Here is a 17,460-nt window from a genome sequence, read left to right as displayed (position 1 = left end):
TTACAAAATGGGGGGACAAAGGTCCAAGAATATTTAAATATTGCTCTTATAAACTTAGAAAGTTACTAGAGTAACAGGGTTTGTGCTTACAAAAATTTTCTAAAGCGCCTGAGGTCTGAAAGTCAAATGTATGCCATTATTTAGTGACTTCATTCTGATCACCCCAGTAATTTTCCAGAAAATCACAACTTTTATGAGGAACAGACCAAAAATATGAGTCAAAAATGTGGACATTCTGCAAATATCTGGACAGTTGAGAAGTATGCTTCATCAGTCCTGGTGAAAGGCATTCTAGCCTTCGAATAACCAAGCAGTACAGCACAACACTCAAGGTGAAATGAATATTTGACAGAACCACCTTACTTACCAGAGGCAAATGAAAAGAAGTGGGTTCAAGCATTCTGCTAACAAGTTATGGCTATAAAAGCATGTTACCCAGCCTGATTTACTCTCCCATTCAAAAGAAAAATGCAACTTCAGTTTGATATGCTATGTAATAGACTACAGTACAGACCTAATGAGGTCTGGCCCAAACTCTGACATCAAGACAGTTTTTTCTAATCTCAGTATCATTGTCACTAAGTGTGCATACAGGCAAGCACAGATACAGACACACTCACACACACGTGCATTCCACTGATAAAGGAGTAAGAAATAAATGCACAAAATAATACATCTGCAGTAGTTTAAGTAATATCTTCTGAGTAATTAGAGCCTTTCTATTTTTTTTGTACTTACAGGAATTCCAGGTTCTGGTGTAAGTGCTGTTGCCTGAGGGAGAAAAATGATTTGGACATTATTGTATTTGACAACATAAACTAGCTTCACCTCACAAAGATTTATGTCTCTGTGATAGATTCTGCATTAGTTGTAAGTAGAGATGTATATCCAAGCAATAAATATAGTAATATCTTTACATGACATGAATAGAAAACTTATTTTCTAGCTTTACCTGGACTACATTCACAGATGATAACTAAAACTCCTATGTATTTCTCTTGGTAGCACATCTAAACTGGCGTCTTATTCTCATCCACCATTATATCTCCTATTGGCCTACTACTTCTTTGATGCATTATAAACCTGTGTTTATACGGTATGTATTTCTGCCATCAGATTCCTTTGGAATCTTGTTTTCTTTGTTTGCTCATTGCTTTTGCATCTCTTGTCTGCTGATTTAACTCTTATCACCCTCTGATCAAGTTATACACACTTAACAGAGTTCACCTTTTCAAGATAAGACTAAACCCTTCATTCAGCTTGATGGTACTGACCCAATGTCCCTGAAAATGACCTTGGATAATTTACCACAATCTATTCTTCATCAGTATAACACCCCTATCACAGGACATACATTCTATGCAAAAGTTATTCTAGCTTCTTGTGTCAGCAAGTTGAAGTCTGAATATGTTACTTTAAGCATTTTCTGAGATTACTGCTCCAGACATCTAAGTATGACCAACAAGGTGGCCTGGATATCTTTGCTTCTGGATGCTGGCGAAGGGATACCCACTGGTATCATTAATCAGTGGTGGGGAGCCATCACATAGCAAACAATATGACACTGGGCTTGTGGCTGTTAAGTTTTAGATTCCTTTTGCAAGCGAATTCTAATAGACTGTAGAGACTTCTATAGTAGGAAGCCTGCTTTGTATGCATTTGTCAGAACACTGGCATCTGCACAGGAAAGTAGCTCTCTTTAAAGAAGGCCAAGGGGAAGGCTGTTGTGAATAAAGAAAAAAGGAAAGATTCAAAGACTGATCCTTGTGTGACTGCTTTAGGGAGTGTTCCAGATTGTGGGAAATGTGTTAAAGAAAAGACTATAAAAGTTTTGTTAGTAAAGCAGTTTTTGACCACCAGCATTTGTTGTCTGAGAAACAGCTTGATGAAATATTTTTAGGACTAATTCATAATATAAATTGTTAAATGCTTTCTTTAGGTCAAAAAATATTGCCACATTGAATAATCCTTGTTCAATATTATAGATTATTCTGTCTGATAGAAAATAAACAGCTAGGATAGTGTGATTTATTTAGTTCTAAAGTCATGCTGTTTATTAAAAATAATATCAGATTTTTTAATATAATTTAAGATTTTTTGGTAACTAATTTAATGTAGTATCTTGACGATGGGTCTGAAGTCATTTGTAGAAGAAAGGTTGTTGACTTTAGGTTTAGGAGTATGAAGCCTGATTCCAGAAGACTTGTTCTCAGTGTAAGTGACCAAAGTCTTTTGGAATCTAGCCCAAAGTGTAAGTCTGTTTATAGATAGGACATACACCAAAGTAAGCCACTTACACTGAGAGCAAGTCTTTCAAAATTAGGGCAGACATACACTGAGAACAACTCTTTTGGAATCTGGCCCACTGTGCATGGATTTTGATGTTCAGGAGAGGTGTTGCAGATGTATGATGTAGAAACAAGGATTATAGGTGACTATAGTTTGCAAGGAAGTCATATGCTTATGGTGGTTTGAACATGGAGAAGCTCAAGTGCATTTTCCTGTCTGATCAATGTTGAGGTATATTCATTTTTGATGTAACTAGAGACACCTCCACCTTTAGTACCTGTCTATGTATTAGCTGGTCTAAATGTATATAAGGCATTATAACCTTGCACTGTAAGTGGGATCTCCACAGCTTTAAACCATCTGTCAGTGACTGCACAGATGTCAACATCCTCTAGGGTGAACAGAACTTCTATGGAGGGGAATGTTTTGTTTAGACTCCTAGCATTGAGATCCAACACCTTTATATTTTCTTGGTTTCAATTTGCTGTGTCAGAAGTACTTTTACTTTGGCATTGCCAAAAAAGGCACTATGGGGAGGACAGTATTTTAGTTAATATTCAACAGCCTAGAAGAGAGAGGTGCAGGCCATCTTTGCAAAGCATCATGGTTTGTTGACAACATCCTTCCATGCTGACAAATATTGCACCCCTTTAGAATGACACCAGAAACTAAGCCAATTATTAAAATCAGTCATCTTTTATTCATATTGTGGCATCATCATTGAAGAAGGTAAAATGCTGCTCAATGCTAGGCTCATACTGTATTTCTCCATAAATAAGACCTAACCAGAGAATAAGGCCTATCATGGTTTTCCAGGATGGTCATGATATAAATAATCCCTAGTTAAGATCATCAACAACACACAACAGACATGTTGAATTATAAAATAATAATATTGACACCTGTTGACTAAGGTTATCTTACTCTGCTCACCATTTTTGGACCATTCGGATACCCAACTTCTTTTCTTTGCAGAAAGTCATGAGATTCTTTCTCCCAGGAGTCCTCCACGATTCTTACTGTGACCCTAATCTTCACTCACACTTGATGTTTGAGATCTTTGGCCCACATGCACAGGCAAGTGTACTTTGATTGGTCAAAGTACAGACAATGCACATAAAACGTGTGCACTTGATAATGAACGGGTGTGGTTGTATCTTCTTAACTGTCACCATTTTTGTTGCCACACCTGTCTTGTAAGTCTTCAATTAACCCCCCCCCCCCAGACAAGATGAGTGCAAAAAGAAAGAGCTATTCTAACGAGTACAAGAAAGGAATCATGGAGGACTCCCGGGGAAAGAATCTGATGGCTTTTTGCAAAGAGAAGAAGTTGGACCTCCGAATGGTCTGAAAATGGCAAGCAGAGTATGATAACCTCAGTCAACAGGTGGATGAGCAAAATGATAAGAAGTGCAAGTGTGGATCAGGTCGGCGACCATTATTTCCTGAGCTGGAAGACATCATATGTGAATGGATTGTTAACAGGAGAGCAAAGGCTTTGGTTGTGCACAGGGCTGATATTCAAGCATTTTCCCTTGCAATGGCACCACAGTTAGAAATATCCCCAGAAGAATTAAAAGCATCACAACATTGGCTGGATGGCTTCCTTCAGCGATATGAACTGTCTCTAAGAAGATCAACAACACTGTTCAAGCTGGAAGATACTGAAGTTATTAAACATGCACTTGCATTCAAGTTCTTTGTTGATGGCATCGACTTTTCTAAATACCAACTCTCCAACATGATTGCTATGGATGAAACTGCAGTGTTTATGGGACAAGGATCTCAAACAAGAATTGATCAGAGGGGTGCCTCGTCAATCTATATTCCTTCCACTGGTTATGAAAGTGCATATTACCTGTATTTTGGCAATTCATCTAAATGAGAAGAAAACTCCACCTCTAATCATTAGTAAGGGCAAGAACGATAAGATCTAAAGTGTTTCAGACATTTACATTTTGAAACCAAAAAGGTCTGGCGCACACACGCAGTTATAAGGACATGGGTCAATGTAATGCTGCCACTTGTTTTGCAAGGTGGAAAAAGAGGTCTACTAGTCTGGGATTCATCCAGCACTCACCACGCTAAAGACACAAAGAACTTCCTCCTTGCACAGAGAAGAATAGATCAAATAATGATTCCTGCAGGAATGACTGCCTATCTTCAGACTCTTAATACTGCAATAAACAAACCATTCAAGGACCATTTGCGCATGGAACTCAATGACTACATTGAAAATAGAATGGAGAGAAATCAGCATGGAAACTTTGTGAAGCCTAGCCTGCAAGAGGTCGTGACTTGGGTGAAGAATTCATGGGATAAAATCACTGACAGCTGTGTTGCCAATGCACTATGAGCAGGCTACATGGACAAGCAGTGCTCATTTAAGTAGAGCTCTATTGCTAGGCATGACAGATTGGGGCCAATGGTTCTGCAGGAAATGGAGTTGCAAGAAATTCAGGTTGGAATTCGGGGGTTTGAGACTTATGACAATGTTCCAGAAGAAAATGACATGACTGTATTTGAACAACGTTTCCGTTATCGAGGCAACAGAAAGGATTGCTTCTGCTTTCAGCTGCCAGCAAGCTCTTGTCAGTTTTTTGACTTTATTGTATTAAGGTAACGTTTCATTATCAAGGGGTAATTGCAAAGTAAGGCCACTAGTTCCCAGACTTCATTTTTATGACTTTCCATCATTCTTCTCTTACAGTTTGGGTAAGGAATAAATTAAGCATCACCACTCAAAAAAGTGGCAGTTATTCACCTGTTTTATTCCCCTCCCCCAATACACATGTATTGAGATTTTTCTGCACTTTCTGTTAAGCATGAAATATTGCACTGTGAAAGCCAAGGTGGTAGATATTCTGAATTTGAAATGTTTGTTGCACTGTTTATGTAGAATTCTCACACAACTGTTAACGCATTACCTAGAGCTATTGCCCAATAATGGAAAAGTACCAAATAAATGTCAGTTTGTGTACATGAATAAATGTCGATTTGTGTACATAAATAAATGTAGATTTTTGTACATGAATAAATGTCGATTTGTGTACATGAATAAATGTCGATTTTTGTACATGAATAAATGTAGACTGTTGTACGTGGGGGGGGGGGGTAAATAAGGCATCCCCATATTATAAGCCCTAATACGTATTTCAATGGAGGAAAAAGTATAAGACCCGGTCTTATTTTCGGGGAAATATGGTACCAGCCTGGGACAAGTATTGAAGAGCTCCATGATATCTGTTTTCATATAGTCTAGGAAGGTACATCTCAAGTCATTTACACCCATGTGGACTATGACTGTGTCATACTGGGGCATGTGGTTCAATGACCTGAGTGCATGTATAATGTCGTGAATCACGCCCCTGATAAGCAACTGACTGTGACTTTCTCCTTACTCACCCTGGTGAAAAGGACATCAGTGTGTCTCAGAATTGAGTCTCCAATGACCCGAATGTTGGATTATGTAGTGGTTTGTGTTATGGGCTTAGAAGTAGAGGCTCCATGAGATGTGACTGTATGTGTTGATGTGGGTCTTGTTTTGAAAGGTGCATTAAGGGCTGCTGATGGCATTTGTTATGTGTACTTCATCTAGGAGGTCTTTGGGATTTAGGAAGGTAGCATTTAAGTGTCTTAGTATATGTGAGTCTATGTGCCTGCTTTGAATTGTGTGTGATGGGTGGGTTTGCGTACTACTGACAACCCTATTGACATTAGGAGTGCTTTTATGTGAACGTTTTGCCTCCAGTGACATTGTGTAATATATCTCTCTCACTTAAAATATCAGTTTGTTTGAGAATTAACTGGTTGTCAATAAACATAGCTTCTAGTTTATTAGTGGGAGTGGTAAGCACCAGGTAACCTGTCTACCACATAAGGAGTGGTTCTGGCCCAGAAATTGTAGTTATTGACCATTTGGGCAATCTCTTCCATCTCTCTCAACTTTCTGATTTGAAAGCCTGCATTTGCACTTGTTTCTGTCCTGTAACTCGTCTAGTGCAAATACAGATTCTTAGTTTTAGCGTTTAAATTTGCTTATTCATGCTCAGCACTTGTTCAGAACTTGTAAGCACTAAATAAGCTACTAATTACTGTAGCACTCAACCTTCCACATTACCTAGAGGAAAACAGTTTTTGTACTTACTTTTCTCACTTGCTTAGAGAAAAACAGCTCTTGCACTCACTTTCCTCACTTATCTAGAGGAAAATAGTTTTTATTCAGGCATGTCCAAGGGTCAGCTCCCTGTGTTCTTTCCTGTCTATCTGATAAATCTGGGCATCTTGAGGCAATGTAGAAATTGCCTCATGTACACAGACAACCCTCTCCTCCTACCACTCATCACTACAACCTGTGAGAGATGCACTTATCTAGCCAAACTGGAGGTAAAGCTCTCTCCAACCCAGAATGAACTTGACAGTCATGAGGAGAAGGAAAACATTTGCACCACAACACAATCATCACATAGTCTCACTAAATCTACACCACCAAAATCCACACATAGTAACAAAAACATTTGCGGAGGCTTTCAATAATAATCTGTCTAAGCAACTGAGACCTCCAAAGCAGAAACACAAGCAACCTCCATCCCCCAACACAACCCAAATGACACATAGCCCACAGAATCAGTGTGCCACTAAACCACAGCCAATAAGGCAAAACAACATACCCAGCACACTAGTCATAGGTGACTCTATAGTCAGGCACACTGATGTCCCACTCACCAGGCTAAACAAGGAGAAGGTTACTGTCAGCTGTCTGTCGGGTGCCAGGATCAGCCACATAACTCACGCACTCAGGTCACTCCACAACAAGTACATATATGACTCTGTCATTGTCCATGTTGGTGTGAATGACCTGTGACGTACCTCCCTGGACTACATGAAAAGAGAGATGGAAGAGATCTCTGATCATGACCCTAGCCCTGAGTAGCATTCTGCCATCACCAAGAATGATTCCGCAGTACAAGGACAAAATGATTGACTTCAACAATTGGCTAAGCTTCTGGTGTCATTCTAAGGGGATCCAGTATCTGTCTGCTTGTTATGACATGGTCGACAGACAATGATGCTTTGCCACAGATCGCCTTCACCTGTCGCCCCTGGGATTCCAGATACTGGCTAAGGCTCTTGCTGCCCCTATAATGCCTTTTTTAGGCAAGGTTCAAATAACAAATTCACCACCGTAACAGGAACAGGCAAGCAAAAACTGAGGGTAATGCTACTCAATGCTAGTAGTCTAAATCTCAAAATGCATTCACTCGAGGCACTCCATAAAATGGAGACCATCGATATCTGTGCAATGACTGAGACCTGGTTCAAGGCTCCAGAGATCAACCTTGCACTACCAGGCTATAACTCATACCACACTTTCGGCCATGTAACCTGGACCGAAACACCAAAGGTGGAGGTGTGTCCACCTTCATTAAGGATATCCACACCTCCAGGCTAGTTCCTCAGCATAATGCATCCGAGGTTATCCAAGTGCAACTAACTCTGGGCAAAACTGCAATCCAAATTTTAGCTTGCTACAGATCCCCCACCATGCCCCAGGATTCCCACTCCTCTTTTCTTGATGTTCTGGAAAATATTAGGGTTCAACCAAACACCCTAATAATGGGCGACTTCAACTACCCCACCATTAACTGGAAAAACTACTCATGTACCAATTCCTTAGCTCAAAACTTTCTAGAATCCATAAACTCCAATGCCCTGGATCAGCTTATCCACACCCCCACTAGGGGCGACAATATCCTAGACCTAGTCATTACCAGCACGAGTGACCGGTGTTCCACACCTGAAGTCAACTCCTCATTTGTCCTATCCAACCATAATCTAATCACCCTTGATATCCACATCCCGCCCCCATTAAGGAAACCACGGTAAATAATTTCTGCAAAGCCAACTTCATGCTTCTTAAGACAGAAGTGGTGAACTACATGACACCCATGCAGATGGACAATACAGTTACAACTGCTGAATTCTACACAAATGCACTCTATAAGCACTTACACGAGTGCATGGATCGTGCTATCCCAAACAGAACCAAAATGCTATTCTTCAAAAAAAGGAAGCCAATCTGGTGGTCCCCTGCATTAAACAAACTGTACAACAGAAGGAAGAAACTGTTGCAAAAGAGAGTAAAATCCCATGAGTGGAGGAGCTCCCTGGTCAGCCTTAGTAAGAAGCTGAGATCCCTTATAAGATCCTCTAAAGCTAGCTATGAAAACAAAATCGCCACTAATTCTAAGGACAACCACAAAGCATTCCATAGCTATGTCAAGTATTTTGATGGCAACATCCAAATCTGCTCTGAGTTACAACACAAAGGCACGAAAATTACAGAACCAACTGATATTGCCAAATTCCTGGCAGATAGGTTCAGTGCTAATTCTACCCCCCCCCCTCACCCCCTAAAGGGCCCATATCTATACAGGAAGAATGAGAGTCCCTGTAATCACAACTATGCAGGTAAAAGCTGCACTCTCCAAATCCAAAAACACAGCATCCATGGGCCCGGACAACATCCCAGGCTGCGTTTTTCATGAACTTCAGAATGAACTGGCTCCCCACTTAAGCACCATGTTCAATAATAGCCTCGCATCAGGCTTTGTGCCCACTGAATGGTGCACAGCAACAGTTATAACTCTGGATCCCACTCAGTTCGGGTTTGTGAAAGGCAGATCATGCCTCCTGAACCTGATCGACTTCTTTGACTCAGTCACCAAAGCCGTAGATGAGGGTAAGGTGGTTCAAACAGCCTATATTGACCTCACCAAGGCTTTCGACACCATCCCCCATTCTGGAATTATAACTAAACTCACTAAACTAGGTATAAATCCCTACATGACAAGATGGGTTGCTAACTGGCTCACTGACAGAACCCACATTGTAAAAGTTGCAGACTCCAAATCTGACCTCAAAGCAGTGACAAGTGGAGTACCACAGGGTTCCATTCTGGGACATCTCCTGTTTGATATCTACTTCTCTGAAGTACAGGCTAACACAGAAGGCCTCTGGCTAATGAAGTTCACAGATGACTGCAAACTAGGAGCCATAGTCAAGTCCCCAAATGATGTGGACCGCCTACAGAAGGGCCTCACTGAGACAAATGCCTGGTGTCAGAGCCATGGCCTCAAGCTCAATGCCAAAAAGTGCAGTGTCATCCCCTTTGGTAAAAACTCTGTACCCATGAACTACCATATAGTCAGCAATCTAATTAACACCAAATGTGTGATAAGAGACCTTGGGACCCAGGTGGACAGTAGTCTCTCCTTTGATAGTCACATCGCCACAGTAGTCAGGAAGTTCTTCTACATGGCACACCTCATCATAAAAGGGTTCTCATCCAGGAAAAAAGAGGTCATTGTTTCCCTGTACTCGACACTCATTAGACCCATTATAGAGTACAACGCCCCTTTTGGAATGTACCTCACAAGACATCTGCAGCAGCTGCAAAGGCCATAGAAGTACCTTACATAGAGGATTACTGTCCTCAAACAAATGCCCTACACTGACCCTCTCAAAAAACTCCAGCTTTACTTTGTAGCATATCACCTACTTCGAGGTGATCTCTGCCTAACATATAAAGCCATGTCAAACTCAGAGCTGTTGGACATGCTACACCTAAAGAAATCCCAATCCCTCCGAGATACACGCTCTAGGGACCTAAACCTTATCACCACAATAAACAGAACATGCTGGAGGGATAGATTCCTGTCCCAGAGATTTCCCATACTCTGGAACAGGCTACCCATCTATGTCAAGCAAAGTTCTTCATTAGCACTCTTCAAGAAAAATCTTGTTGAGTGGATGGGAAATAGGAAATACACTCCGGGGATCATGTCTGTGTCTCTGCTCGACAGTGGCACAGGAAAATAACTTTCTTGGGTGGCGTAAGCAAGGGAACCTTGTTGGCTAGGCTTACGTAGGCCCTTGGGCCGATAGCCTAGTACCTACCTATGAACCTATGAACATGAGGCAATTTCTACATTACCTCAGAATGCCTCTATTCACCAAGCTAGTAACGAAGATAGTGGGAAAGTTCCTTTACTTAGCAATAGACCTTTCTTACTGATTAGACTGTTGGAGTGAGAATATAAAGTAGTGTCAAGAGTATCTGGTTTGCAACTCTGGGGGCAATGCTTGTAACTGCAACTAGGTATTGGTAAAATTTCAATAGTACTTTTACAGGAAAAATGTCAACTCAAGGTGTCTGTTATCTGTACAGGGCACTGCCAAATAATTGAGGGTAAATTAATAAGTAGACCCTGATAGTTTATGGATGAATTATTTAGGCAAATATTCTGAAGTTATGTTATACAGCAGGAATTCAGGCAGTATTTACTGAAAAGAAAGAATTAGCTTGCCAGGAATTATGAAAAGTGGGGAGTCAACTGAAAGGTTACTGCCTGGCTAATACTCGTGCTGGTCTCACCAGAGCTTCATGCTGCTGGGATACAATGCTCCTTTTCTTCTTCTCTCACCTGAAGCAAAACAGTATCACTAGTTCCAAGATGAGAAGCAGGCCACACGCTCTTCGGTGATTCATAGTCTTGTCCCAGATGATAAAAGGGTCGGTAGGCTTATTGTAGCCTTTTCCTGGTAGGTACTTTGAATAGCAACCAGACCAATCAGGAAGGTAAAACACAGGCATTCACTGTCCAATCAGAAACAGTCAGGAATGAACGCACTTTGCTCTTTCAACAGGAGCAAAATGTACGCACAGATTCCAAACTGGTACCTATGAAGCAGTTCTTAGGCTTTCCGGTAATCAATGGTCACTGGGAATAATGTCCCAGTGCTCCTTCTTTCGCCAGGAGCAAAGCAGAAGCACTAATTCCAAGATGAATACTCACAAGCAGAATATAGGCTCCCTCTGATCTTGGAGTAGATGTTACAGATTTTAAAGGGAAGATGGAAAAATGGTTTAATATCATAAGGGCTACAGTGTCCACCAAGCAGTTAGATATATGAAAGAGGGGGATAACTTAAGCTTGAGCTATCTAAGTGGAGAGCCACTAATTTTAAAAGAGCAATATAGACTGGAATGGGGTAGATACTTTGCATTCTACTTCTAAGGAATACAGTAGGATGGCCAATAAATTTAAATAGCTGAAAGGGAGTGATTTCACAAAATGATAATTTTGGGCTTACTCACAATAGCCAATGAGAGAGGACAGGGAATGGGATATGTGGTCAAATTAAAATAAGGGGCAGACAACTAGAAAGGCAGTTGAATTTAAAAACAAAACAGCAGCTGTGGTCACTTGCTTAGTTTAAATCTGCAATTAAAAGCAGAATAGAAGTAAAACAGTGTAAAGAAAATAAATCACAATATACAAAACAGAAGAAGGCAATGAAGCAATACAAAATATATGAAAGCAAAACCAAGCTAACCTTTCCTTGAGAGTCTGAGTGAGCTTTTCCAATAAAGAGACTTAATAAGAGTTAATGAAACTTATTAATGGTTTAGCGACCCTCATTCTCCTTCTAGGAGGTACACATCTCACTTTCTGGGAACCCAAGCTCTGGATATTTATACATAGTGGAGAAGGATGGCATATGGCCTAATCTTTATACAACCAAACAGTACACAAATCCTTGTTCTTATGCAGTGCCTTTTAATGGCTTCATTTCATAACTGGCCTACTCCACCTGCACGGGTTCCACCAACATTTCACGCAGTTTTTGCTATACATCTCAGACACTCCCTTTATCTACTAACTTTGACATTTTCATTGCATGTCAGAAGACTGCATAACTTGACATGGTGGTGCACTGCCAATATCTCACCTATCTTTGCACTCTGCTCACAGAGTCTAAAAATCTTAGTCACGAACAACAGCTTTTCATAAACCATGCAGCAGCCTGTATCTTTCTGGCATAACTCCCCACATACCACTAATCAAATAATTACTTTTTCTAGTCAACAAATATAACAGCTGTCATGAAACACACACATAACAATTGTTCATAGAAATCCGGTCTCATTTTTGGGGTATTAATCGATCAGCCATGTATGCCTCCCCTCATAACAACAGATAATGTGAGCATGCTGAGTTATAGATCAATGAAATGAATGCCTTGTGAACTGTCACTCTTTACAGCTGATCCCTGTTACAGACAACTGCTTTTGTTGCCAAAGGATGATCACCCATTGGCTGGAATTCTAACATCTTGTCTGCATCTGTCTCTTCTTAAAGTGCACCCTGCATGCAGTTCTGTTTCAGTGCCTAGGTAACTCAAGAGACTATTTTCAGCTCTTTTCTCGAGTTCTAAGAAAACAGTCCTGTCTCTTGTTTTGCCTTATTGAAGCATTTGCATTTCAAACCTTACAGATCCTACACTTCTAAAAAACTAATCTAATTAATTGTCTGTGTGCTAACTCAACAGTCAGAAATGTCCTAAATAAAGTCAATGTTTAAATTGGCTTGTTTGTACTGTAAAAAAAAATTAGATACAATGCTGACAAAGAAGCCTGTCAATCAGTGAGAATGCTGAGGTCTATATAATTTTAATTTAGTATGTGTAAAACCTTCAGTTGACCTTGTGTAGAGCTTGGAATATGCTGTATAAACAAATATATGCCATGTTTTATGCATTCCATGTCAAATATCAACATACATAAAAAATGTTCCCATCTCACTACAGTCATAAACATCACACTGCAGCATTTAAAAAGAAAATTCTAGCACACTGATTCACTCTGTAATGTGTGCAGTCATCAAATGTTGATCTTTTATGGCATCAGGTTTATTTGGAGGTCCTCATTGTCACCCTAACCCCCTTTTTCTAGCTGACCAGTAACCATCTAGATAAAAACCAAGACTGGTGTAAATATTTTTACAGTTGGTTGAACAATATGAATTAAAATTAAATGTGCTGTACTTACCGTCCCTGGAGGGCCAGGAGGGCCTTTTGGACCTATAGGGCCCTGTAAAATGAGAGGAAAGGATCATGAAATAGGCATTCACATATAATCATAAAGTTTCATAGTAGATCCATACCTCAATCACATGCTAAGCAGGTTCTTAGGATATATTTGTAATCATGCCATCATATGCATTTTAACGCTTGAATGTATATGGAAAATGGCAGCTGTCAAGTTTTTTTTTTTTTTTTGATGGGTTACCCAGTGAGAGGCAGAAACATTTTGATAAAGCATGCCCAGCTAGTAAAACTATCACCAAGCCTCATTTATAGTGGCATTTTGACAAAACATACGCAGCTAGGAAAACTGTCACCAAGCCTCATTTATAATGACATATTAATAAAACATGCCCAGCTAGTAAGACTACCACCAAACCTCAATACCATTAGCTAATACAATGTGCGATTCAGTCACCTAATTAACGTTAATTAATCCAAACTGTATAAATTAGAAGGAGACAGTATTTAACAAGCAGGATTTCACAATAGAGTGTGTGTTGGAATAAAGGTCCATTGCAGAGGACTGGGCACAATCTTTGGCTGAGTTATTCATCTACTCATGTACTGTGAACTGCAACAATCTGGCTATAAAATGGCTCATTTTAAATAAGTTGCATGCTTATACCTTAAGCAATGCATTTTAGCCAAGCCAGTGTGCTATGATTACAACAGAAATAAAACCTGCTTTAGGTTCTACCTTCATTTCCCTTACATTTTTATGGAAAACACGAGGAGATAATTATTATAGGAGTTTCAAACATGAAACTACAGGAATCATCTAGGTTTTAACAAGTAACGTCTACTGACATGATTGAGTGAAACAAATGATGGAAGGAAAGAACATTTTCTGAAAATGACTATTTCTTTCCCTTAGTGACTGCAAAGTTCCAGCAGGGCAGTATCCATTTCCAGTGGAGATCTGGAAAGTTAGTTTTAAAAAATAAACACACTCACTGAACATAAGGAGATACTATAATAATTTATACAAGGAAATGGAAATCAGTTGTAATAAAACCTATGCAAAATAGAGACAACGACTGTTAGAATGGGTAACAGAGTGGTGCAGATGTTAGTATTGCTACCTCACATCTCTTTGCTCTCCATTTCTATTTATCTGGGTTTTTGGTAGGTGTTTTAGTTTCCTTCTACATGTCCTTCGGTGTACAGGAGGTTCTCCAATATTGCTCAAAGGTATGACATGCATCCAGTGTATTTATGTGCTTGTGTATGTGTGTTTTTGTGTGTGTGTGTGTGTTGTACTCTATAATAAATCTGTATCCCTGTCAGACAGACTGCTTAACAAAAAAGAATCAGGCTTCTACATGCAGTTTTTACTAAGCTCTAGAGTAACTATTTTTGATAAGCTACAGAATATCTAATCAACCAATATCAGGCATATTTCTACAAACAAGTCTTAGAATAAAGAGCTTTTGAAGACTCGGAATCAGAACTTATTATAAAAATACCTTTTTTAATATACTTGAGGCAGCAATAGTCCAGTCTGTAATAAACATATTATTTAATAAGTTCAAGATACACCCAAAAGATTGGTTTAATATATATATATATATATATATATATAGTTCCCCTTCACAAAGTCGAACGTTAAGAAACTCAAAATGCATATGGCCGAAGCCATATGCTTGAGTCTCTAAAGCTCGACTTTGTGAAAGGGAGCAAAAAAAAAGAAAAACGTAACAAAACAAAGTGTTTCTGCAGGGGGGCAAGACCCCTGTACCCTTCCACGTGAAGGGCTGCACCCCCCTGCTACTTATTTATTCCAACTCCGAGACTGCACTACAGCACAGAAATGGAAATCTCCCATTCTGCGCTGTATGCCATTCCCCACTCACAGAGTCGAGCTTCCACAATTTTGAGCATATGGTCTCCACCGTATGACTTTTGAGACTATGGCCGTTCAACTTTGTGAGGGGGAACCATATGTATATATATATATATATATATATATATATATATATATATATATATATATATATATAGTATGTATGCATTGCCATGAGAACAGAGGAGTAAGAATAAAGGGGGTAATAACATTAGAGATCTTGAAGATCAAGAATGGAGAGGTTGATGATTACAGGGGAGCTGGTATAGTTGTAGGTCATCAGACAAAAGAGGAGAAGGGAGGTAGGTGGAATGCATGCTGTGTAGAAGACAGTACCAAGAATGTGCCATGCAACAGACACAGAATACAGATAGGAATGTATCAGGTTGGGTGGGATAAAGAATGTGTACAGAAGATCTTCTGGGTGGAGAGGACAGGACTCAGGAGAGAGAGCTGTAAGAGTATGTAGACCTGGAATGATCGGTGATAATGAGTTTAATTAGATAAGTAGGTCAGGAGTTACATTATGTGTATTCCTAGTTAACACAAACTTATTGCTTGATGGGTGGCTTAAAGGCTTTTTTGTAGAAATATGCCTGATATTGGTTGATTAAATATTCTGTAGCTTATCAAAAATAGTCACACTAGAGCTTAGTAAAAACTACATGTAGGTAGAGGCAGAACAGCACATACTGATGCAGACTAGCTGTACAAGACTGGTACTTGAAGACTGCAGATGTTGAAACAGTGAGTACCATTTCAGTGTGCCATATGGGGAGATAGATTTTATGAAGAAAGTATATGATGAGCAAGTTTAAACTGAGTGTTCATTTCAATTTCTTTTATTTCATAAGGATTTGTTTCACATAGCTACTATAATCAATGTCCACTGTTGTAAAATGTACCTTTTTGACACAGGCATGACTGTTTCACTACGGTATATATCTAAAAATCTACTATACTAATTTGATTTGCATGTTATTTTATCTGATGGAGTTCCTGCATTGCTTTTTGAACAGATAATGTTTTTCAGTTATAAACTGTAATTGCAGCTTTTGTCATTGAAATCCACTGAAAATGGGACACAAATCCAAATGAATATGCCTGTAAACAAATACAGTAACCAAACAAACAAACATAAATAAAACAAAAAAAACAAAACAAACCAGGAAACAAAAAAATCCAAATAAAGCATCTAGATTGGTCCCACTCACACGTTCACTCACGTTGCCAAACAGATAAGTAGTAAATTCCACAAAAGATGGGCGCTTTTGTCTAGAAGATCAAGACTTCATAGGTTCATAGAATAACACATTAAAAATGCATACTTCCTTTTATATCCATTCAACAGGAAGTCAGGAAGTGACAACATTAATTACACAATTAATTGGATAAAAATCAATGTAAAATGAATGTAAACAACAAATAAATAGATCTATATATGTATATAGGTAAAAATCAAATAAATAGCAAACAAATAAATAAGACAAAGACCCCCCAGTTTAATATCAAAATAGTTACAATATATAAATATAAATATATGAAGTATAAAAAACCTTTGTATCTATGGAAAGAATAATAAATATGTATTAAAAGTGTATAAATATGTTAAAAATTATTGTATTGTTACATAAAAACTAGAGAAAGGGTTTGTATTGCCTCTCTATTGCCTTTAATTTGAGTAAGGGGCTAATGGAGATATTTTCATTTAGACCTGGCCAATTACCTGCATTTAATCATAACTGCCAGTATAGTTCTCTTTTTTCTAAAAATAATGATGAAGCCTCTCCTCTTATATCCGTATTGATACTGTCTATAATAAAAAATTGAAATTTGTGATTAATGTTTTCTATAATACGTTTGCTTAGGGAACTGGTGTCTTTTTAGTTTTTAATATCATATAGGTGTTCATATATGCAGTTCCTCATCTTACAGTTGGTCTTACCAGTGTAGTAACAAGAACAGATGGTAAACATAGCACAATATATGACCTTTTCGAAACAACAGTCATATTTCTGATGAATCCTAATTTCCATATTATTAACACAAAATGAATTACTCTCTTTTATGTGTTTGCAATAGTTACATCTTCCACATTTATTCATGTGACCAACTTTACGGTTAAGATGGACATTTTTACACTCAAAAATATATTTCAAAAATTTTCCTTTTCTGTAAACTATAGTAGGTTGTAGGCCTATCAAATATCTAATGTTTTTCTCATGTCTAAGGATGGACCAATTTTTAACTAAAATATCCTTTACTATAAAACTATCTTGTGTAAAAACAGTAATAAAAGAAGTTTTAAAATCCCTACTTTCTTCAATGATGTTAGAATCAGTGTTGTTGATGGATAAAACATTATAAAGTACATCACCAGATAGTAGGAGGCAGTA

The 17,460-nt window shown here is 38.7% G+C and overlaps 1 protein-coding gene across 1 annotated transcript in view; it reads right to left on the bottom strand.

Annotated features, from left to right (window-relative positions):
• The window catches only part of COL22A1 (collagen type XXII alpha 1 chain), a 2,341,282-nt gene that overhangs the window by 724,541 nt on the left and 1,599,281 nt on the right, over window positions 1-17,460 (bottom strand). The window contains exons 30-31 of the mRNA XM_044067281.1: window positions 13,184-13,225; window positions 739-771 (exon numbers count right to left, since the gene is read on the bottom strand). Coding sequence (XP_043923216.1) covers window positions 739-771; window positions 13,184-13,225 — 75 coding nt within the window. The remainder of the gene's footprint in view (window positions 1-738; window positions 772-13,183; window positions 13,226-17,460) is intronic.

This window comes from Protopterus annectens, chromosome 3.part1 (assembly GCF_019279795.1).
Source record: "Protopterus annectens isolate FY-2018-M chromosome 3.part1, PAN1.0, whole genome shotgun sequence".
In the NCBI taxonomy this organism is placed as follows: Eukaryota; Metazoa; Chordata; order Ceratodontiformes; family Protopteridae; genus Protopterus; species Protopterus annectens.
This window is presented reverse-complemented; position numbering and strand designations above follow the sequence as displayed.